General features: G+C 40.2%; 1 protein-coding gene across 1 annotated transcript in view; it reads right to left on the bottom strand.

Moving 5' to 3' along the window:
* The window catches only part of LOC111957462 (alpha-1A adrenergic receptor-like), an 11,847-nt gene extending 8,386 nt beyond the window's left edge, over positions 1–3,461 (bottom strand). The window contains exon 1 of the mRNA XM_023978291.2: positions 1,117–3,461. Within this exon, the coding sequence (XP_023834059.1) occupies positions 1,117–2,020 (904 nt within the window). The 5' untranslated portion in view covers positions 2,021–3,461. The remainder of the gene's footprint in view (positions 1–1,116) is intronic.
* Positions 3,462–7,060: the final 3,599 nt, after the last annotated feature.

Below are 7,060 nucleotides of genomic sequence, written 5' to 3'. Positions count from 1 at the left end.
GTGGATCGTCTCAGTTTGTGTGTGTTTTTTGTAGTTGTAAGTCTCTAATATTGGATCATTTCTTGAGACTGGTATTTTGGCTTGCCTGAAAATCTTCTCAATATTTCTTACACCAATGTGTTACGGTAAACACGATAATGTCATCAAATGAAATGATGAGGATAATGGCGGCCTAATCTGAAAACGGTTCATCAATCAGTTTTCTTTTAAAAGAATACTGACTATTCAAAGATTGTATAAACATCAGTTAAACGTTTATGGCAATTATACTTGTATTGGGCATTGTGTCCTCTGAAATAAAAGCTACTGAAATTACTTTTATTTCATTATTTCCACATGAAATACCACATTAATATTGGTAAGTGTTGTTACAGTTGTGGGGTTGGTCTCTTTACAGGTACTGTACACCGTAAAGTAGATGTCCTAACTGACTTGCCAAAACTATAGTTCGTTAACAAGTAATTTGTGGAGTGGTTGAAAAACGAGTTTTAATGACTCCAACCTAAGTGTATGTAAACTTCTGACTTTAACTGCATATACTACTAAAAAAATGTCTGGTAGTTAAGTTAGACAAAAGCAGTCATGTATGACAAGTAAAATAACATCAGGGTGAGGAGAAGGTTGACATTTTGCACGGTTCAAACAAATACTTTGATTAGTGTACTCTTTTTAATGATACATTTGAGTTACTTCAGATGGTTTCTATTTGTAAACAAGTTTTAATTCGTACTTTCATCAATGAAAGTAAATCTTTGCAGATGCAGCCCATTATTGATTAATGCGACAATAGACTACATTTTACATCATCCACATCCAACAACCTCACATAACCTAAAATAACTGATTTATTACACACATAAATAAACTTGTTCTATTTCTATGGTTGATACCGAATGACATAAGAAAGGCTTGCATGAGACTGTTGTGAACATCTATTTTGGGAGTCATCCCACACTCCCTCCTACAGCCATCTCTGCAATGCAATTTAATTATAAACCCTCATAAATTATTTTGCCAAGTGTAGACACAAAAGGTGGTGGCATTAACAGCATGACACAGCAGCTGTGGAGCACGGTCTACAAGGTAAGGAGCCTGGGTACAATGGGTAACACTCACCTATGGGCAGAACCAGGAAGAAAGGCAGCCAGCAGAGCACGAAGCAGCCAACCACAATGCCCAGGGTCTTGGCGGCCTTCTTTTCTCGGGAGAACTTGAGGAGGCGAAGGGCGAAGTGTGTGTGCCTGCGCAGGGCCTCGTCCTCAGACACAGCCATGTTGCCGCGGTGGATCCTCAGCGTGATGCTCTCTGAGTCTGACTTGTCTGTTTTGTGCCCCTCCCTCAGGCCCCGGCTCTCCTGGCGGGCCACCACATACACCCTACAGTACATAGACAGTATGATGGCCAGCGGGAGGTAGAAGGAGCCCACAGCAGAGAAGATGGCATAGGCAGGCTCCTCTGTGATCTTACAGATAGACTCATCCTCAGGCGCCGGCTCCTTCCAGCCAAACAGAGGGCCGATGGAGATTGTGATAGACAGAGCCCATAGGCCCACCAGGGCTAGCAGTGCCCTGCGCTCTGTCACGATGGCTGGGTAGCGCAGCGGGTAGCTGACCCCGATGTAGCGGTCCACTGAGATCACACACAGGCTCATGATGGAGGCTGTGCAGCACAGCACGTCCACCGCTGCCCACACGTTGCAGAATGGCCGTCCGAACACCCAGTACCCTAAGATCTCAAAGGTGGCAGAGAAGGGCAGCACGATGGAGCTCAGCAGGAGGTCTGCCACCGCTAAGTTGACAATGAAGTAGTGTGTGACTGTGCGTAGGTGTCGATGACAGACCACCGACAAGATAACCAGGATGTTCCCAAAAACCCCAAATATGATGAAGGTCCCAAGTATCAGTCCCAGCGCCACAGCCTTGATCACATTGAGCTCTGGGACAAATGCCTGGCTGCAGTTGGAGCAGTTCTGTGTCGGAGGCTCTGGGGTCATGTTCATGTTGTCTGCTATAGGAACCATCTGTTCTCTATACAGTATTGATACACTGTGCTGCCCTGTACTGTAACAGTAGACTGATAAACAGACTGCAGACAGTTATGTTTGCTGAGAGAAGACAAGGACATCAGAGCACTTTCCTGAGAAATAAAAATAATGAAAATAAGGATCACATTAAGACTGTCATGTCAAATTATAATTTGACTGATGATGTCTCAATCTAATGAGCAATTACGATTAATCAAAAATAGTAAGCTATGTTCTTGTTTTAAACACTGAGCGAGACACACATTGTGTATGCAGAGGAATGCTATTTAACATAGAAATCATAATCCATTTTGAGATTGTGCTTGATGTTATTAAGCCACAAGTTATAATACAGTTGGAGACCACAAAAGATCTTTGATGGAGTGTGGAGTCGACTCTGACAGTCTGACCTGTCAGAGTCGTATTTGGTTACTGAGGATCATGATCATAGGCATAGCTCTGAGGTCGATCTCTCTGATCTTCCCAATATCTACTTCCAAGTGTCCAAGGGCAAGTCTGTGTCATATCAAAAATGTAGAATAGTGGGAAGAGGACAGTGAAGCATATACAATCTGCAATCTGAGTAGTTTGGTTTTAGTTTGGCTCAATCCAACTGGAAGAGAATACTGAAAGATATTCTCACTGAGCTTGAGCTCCAGACCAGACCGCTTGCCAGAGTAGGAGTTAGGAGGTAGGAGGGTTATTACAGGTGAAGAGACAGGCCAGTCCCAGGGCAAGTCTGGCCAAGCCTCCTGAAAGTGGGAACAGCCTCAGCTTGGATGTGGATGAGTTGAATAGTCACTGTGCATCTGTGGCATGACTCCCCCTGAAAAAAAGAGATACAGCCACAATGATGCTTTGGTCTGAGTAAGACTAAGTATACGCTGGTATGACATCCAACCACCACAACAGATCTCATGCAAAATCAAACCTCAGTAAGACAAGTCGCTATATCTTTTAAAACATTTTCAGACAGCCACAATTTGTATTCTGCCGCATGTTTCAATATCATTAGCTGCTTAAAATTACCTATCTGGCTCCTATCCAGTCCCATTGTAGGGGAGATACAATCCCTTTTCTCGTCCTGAATTAATTTCCTTTTTGAAAGAAAAGCAGGTGCAGACTTTGCACCTGCTGTAAATGCTTAACAAATCTGTCCCTTTTTCTCAATGTATCTGTGTAGCCTAAGAATAGAATAGAAGGAAAGCCTCCATATAAAATTGGATTTGATTGCTGACTTTTATGACGTAAAAATGTATTCATCTGTCTTAAGACATGCAGTGTGCTATATCCTTTCATGTATACAGTGCATTCAGAAACTATTCACACCCCCTGAATTTTTTTCACATTTTGTTGTTGTGTTGGAGCCTGAATTTTAAATTTAGGTTTTGTAGGTTTAGGTTTTGTGTCACCCATCTACACACAATACTTCATAATGTCAAAGTCGAATTATGTTTTTAGAATTGTTAATAAATTAATTCAAAATGAAAAGCTGAAATGTCTTGAGTCAATAATTATTCAAACCTTTTGTTATGGCACACCTAAATAAGCTAAACATTTGCTTAACAAGTCATATAATAAGTTGCATGGACTCACACTGTGTGCAATAATAATGTTTAACATGATTTTCAAATGACTACCCCCATCTCTGTACCCTACACATACAATTATCTATAAGGTCCCTCAGTCGAACAGTGAATTTCAAGCACAGATTGAACCACAAAAACCAGGGAGGTTTGCCAATGGTTCGCAAAGAAGGGCACCCATTGGTAGATGGGCAATAAAAAGCAGACATTGAATATCCCTTTGAGCATGGTGAAGTTATTAATTACACTTTGGATGATATATCAATACACCCAGTCACTACAAAGATACAGGTGCCCTTCCTAACTCAGTTGCCAGAGAGGAAAGAAACTGCTCAGAGATTTCACCATGAGGCCAATGGTGATTTTTTTGAAGTCACAGAGTTTAATGGCTGTGATAGGAGTTAACTGAGGATGGATCAACAACATTGTAGTAACTCCACAATACTAACATTAATGACAGAGTGAAAAGAAGGAAGCATGTACAGAATAAAAAATATTCCAAAACATGCATCCTGTTTGCAATAAGGCACTAAAGTAATACTGTGGAAAATGTGGCAAAGAAATTAACTTTTTGTCCTGAATACAAAGCGTTATGCTTTGGGCAAATCCAACACAACACATCACTGGTTACCACTATTCATATTTATAAGCATGGTGGTGGCTGCATTATGTTATGGGTATGCTTGTCATCGACAAAGGACTAGGGATTAATAAAAAAAAGTTTTCAAAAATTAACGGAACAGATCTAAGCACAGGCAAAATCCTAGATGAAAACCTAGTTCAGTCTGATTTCCAACAGGCACTGGAAGACAAATTAATCTTTCCGCAGAGCATTAACTTAAAGCACAAGGCCAAATATACACTGGAGTTGCTTACCAAGACGACATTGAATGTTCCTGAGTGGCCTAGTTACAGTTTAGACTTAAATCGTCTTGAAAATCTATGGCAAGACCTGTCTAGTAATGATCAACAACTACCTTGACAGCACTTGATAAGTTGAAAAAAGAATAATGGGCAAATACTGTACAATCCAGGTGTGCAAAGCTCTTAGAAACTTACCCAGAAAGACTCACAGCTGGCTTTCTCTCCTTCGCCTTCAAAGAGTAAACTTTCATAATAGAGGACATAGCTATGTGTACTCTATTTTTCAAGATCTTCCACATAAAAAACAACTGTCTGACTGATGTTAAATGTATCTAATCAGCTTTGTCACTACTGCTCAATGGCATTTGGTACATAGACGTCATCTATGGAATTTAGATTTGATCGAATGCTTAACAACACATTAGAATACTAAAAGTGGATGGAAACAGCCCTAGTTTGGTTTATATTGGGTTATGATAAGCAGCTTTGACTTAGATGATGACATTAGAAGTTCATCTGAGTGCAGCTCTTAGACTATAAATCCATCAGTGTCAAGGTTTATGTATTCTAACCAATTCTCTTGTACTTTGTATGCACACCATCCATTACCATACAGAATAGGTGAAAGTGGAATCAATGGGTGGAAAAAACACACACGGGTAGTAATGGGTCTAAATTAAAACATTACTTCGTTCCCTACTGTCCTCCTTCCCTCTCTCCTCCATCATATTATTGGTTCAGTCTGCTTTCCAACAGACACTGGGAGACAAATTCACCCTTCTGCAGGACAATTACCTAAAATGCAAGGCCAAATATACACTCGAGTTGCTTACCAAGATGACATTGAATGTTCCTGAGTATCCTAGTTACAGTTTGGATTTAAATTGGCTTGAAAATCTATGGGAAGACTTGAAAATGGCTGTCTAGCAATGATTAACAACCAACTTGACAGAGATTGAATAATATTTTTAAGAATAATGGGCAAATATTGTACAATCCAGGTGTGCAAAGCTCTTAGAGACTTACCCAGAAAGACACAGCTGTAATAGCTGCCAAAGGTGATTCTAACATGTATTGACTCAGGAGGGTGAATACTTATCTAATCAAGATACATTAGTGTTTTCTTTTCCATAATTTTAAAAAATATGTTAGACTTTTTCTTCCACTTTGACATTAGAGTATTTTGTGTAGCTCATTGAGAAGAAAATTGCAATAAAATCAATTTTAATCCCAAATTGTAACACAATAAAATGTGGAAAAAGTCAAGTGGTGTGAATAATTTCTGAAGGCACTGTAATTCATCTTGACTTTGTTGTATGGTGGTGATTCAACAATCTTTCTGGCTGTCTCTCCTTCGCCTTCAAAGAGTAAACTTTCATAATAGAGGACATAGCTACATGTATTTTTCACAATGTCCCACAGAAAACACCCACTGTCTGACTGATGTAAAATTAATCTAATCAGGCTTGTCTCTGCTGCTCAATGGCATTTGGTACATGGACGTCATATATGGAATATACTGTAGATTTGATCGAATGCTTGACAACACATTAGAATACTAAAAGTGGATGGAAACAGCCCTAGTTTGGTTTATATTGGGTTATGACAAGCAGCTTTGACTTAGATGATGACATTAGAAGTTCATCTGAGTGCAGCTCTTAGACTATAAATCCATCAGTGTCAAGGTTTATGTATTCTAACCAATTCTCTTGTACTTTGTATGCACACCATCCATTACCATACAGAATAGGTGAAAGTGGACGGTTAGTGATGGGTCTAAATTAAAACATTACTTAGTCCCTTACTGTCCTCCTCCCCTCTCTCCTCCGTCATATTATTATTACCGCAGCGTGACCTTTCCTCTGTGCCCTACAGAGTCCTGCTCCACACTGGCTGAGCAGCTGCTGAAGCAGCCTGATGAACTCCTGTGTACAGTCAGATGCCACTTACATTCACACCTCCAACTAGTTCCTGCGTGTGGTGTGCTGCTGGAGCGAACACTGGGATGGTGCCATAATATTACTCACGGTGTGGGTTATAACACACAAAAGCACTTGGCTTGTGTCCTAGCAGGGCGAGAGTGCTCATTTGCTTTAAGGGCAATATAGGTGCTGAACCAGTATCTCTAGACCTCTCTGATGCCCAGAAAGCTCAGATTCAAACTCCCATTCACCAGCTCTGAAAGCGTTCTAATGTCTAAATACGTTTGTTGATCGCCAAATATGGAGTTTCGCTGAGCAACTATCTTCATTTACTCCCATTACGGCCAGAACGTACTTCCAAAAAAGGTCTAAATAAAAATGTACAAGCAGCCCAAAAAAATCTTATTCTGCACCTCCAATCACTCATTACTGCCCCTCACAGGTCGGAAGTCTACAACAGCTCAATAAATTGGAGGTGACGAAGAGTCATTTTGCTTGTACATTTTTTATTTCATTTTTATTTAGACCTTTTTTGGAAGCACATACCAGCCGTGACAGGAGTAAATGAAGATAATTGCTCAGCAAAACTCCATGTTAATTTTGGTGATCAACAAACGTATTTTGACATTATAACGTTTGCATAGCTGGTGAATGGGAGTTTGAAT

This window comes from Salvelinus sp. IW2-2015, linkage group LG33 (genome assembly GCF_002910315.2).
Source record: "Salvelinus sp. IW2-2015 linkage group LG33, ASM291031v2, whole genome shotgun sequence".
Taxonomy (NCBI): domain Eukaryota; kingdom Metazoa; phylum Chordata; class Actinopteri; order Salmoniformes; family Salmonidae; genus Salvelinus; species Salvelinus sp. IW2-2015.
Note: the sequence above shows the minus strand (reverse complement) of the source record. Positions and strands in the feature narration are given on the sequence as shown.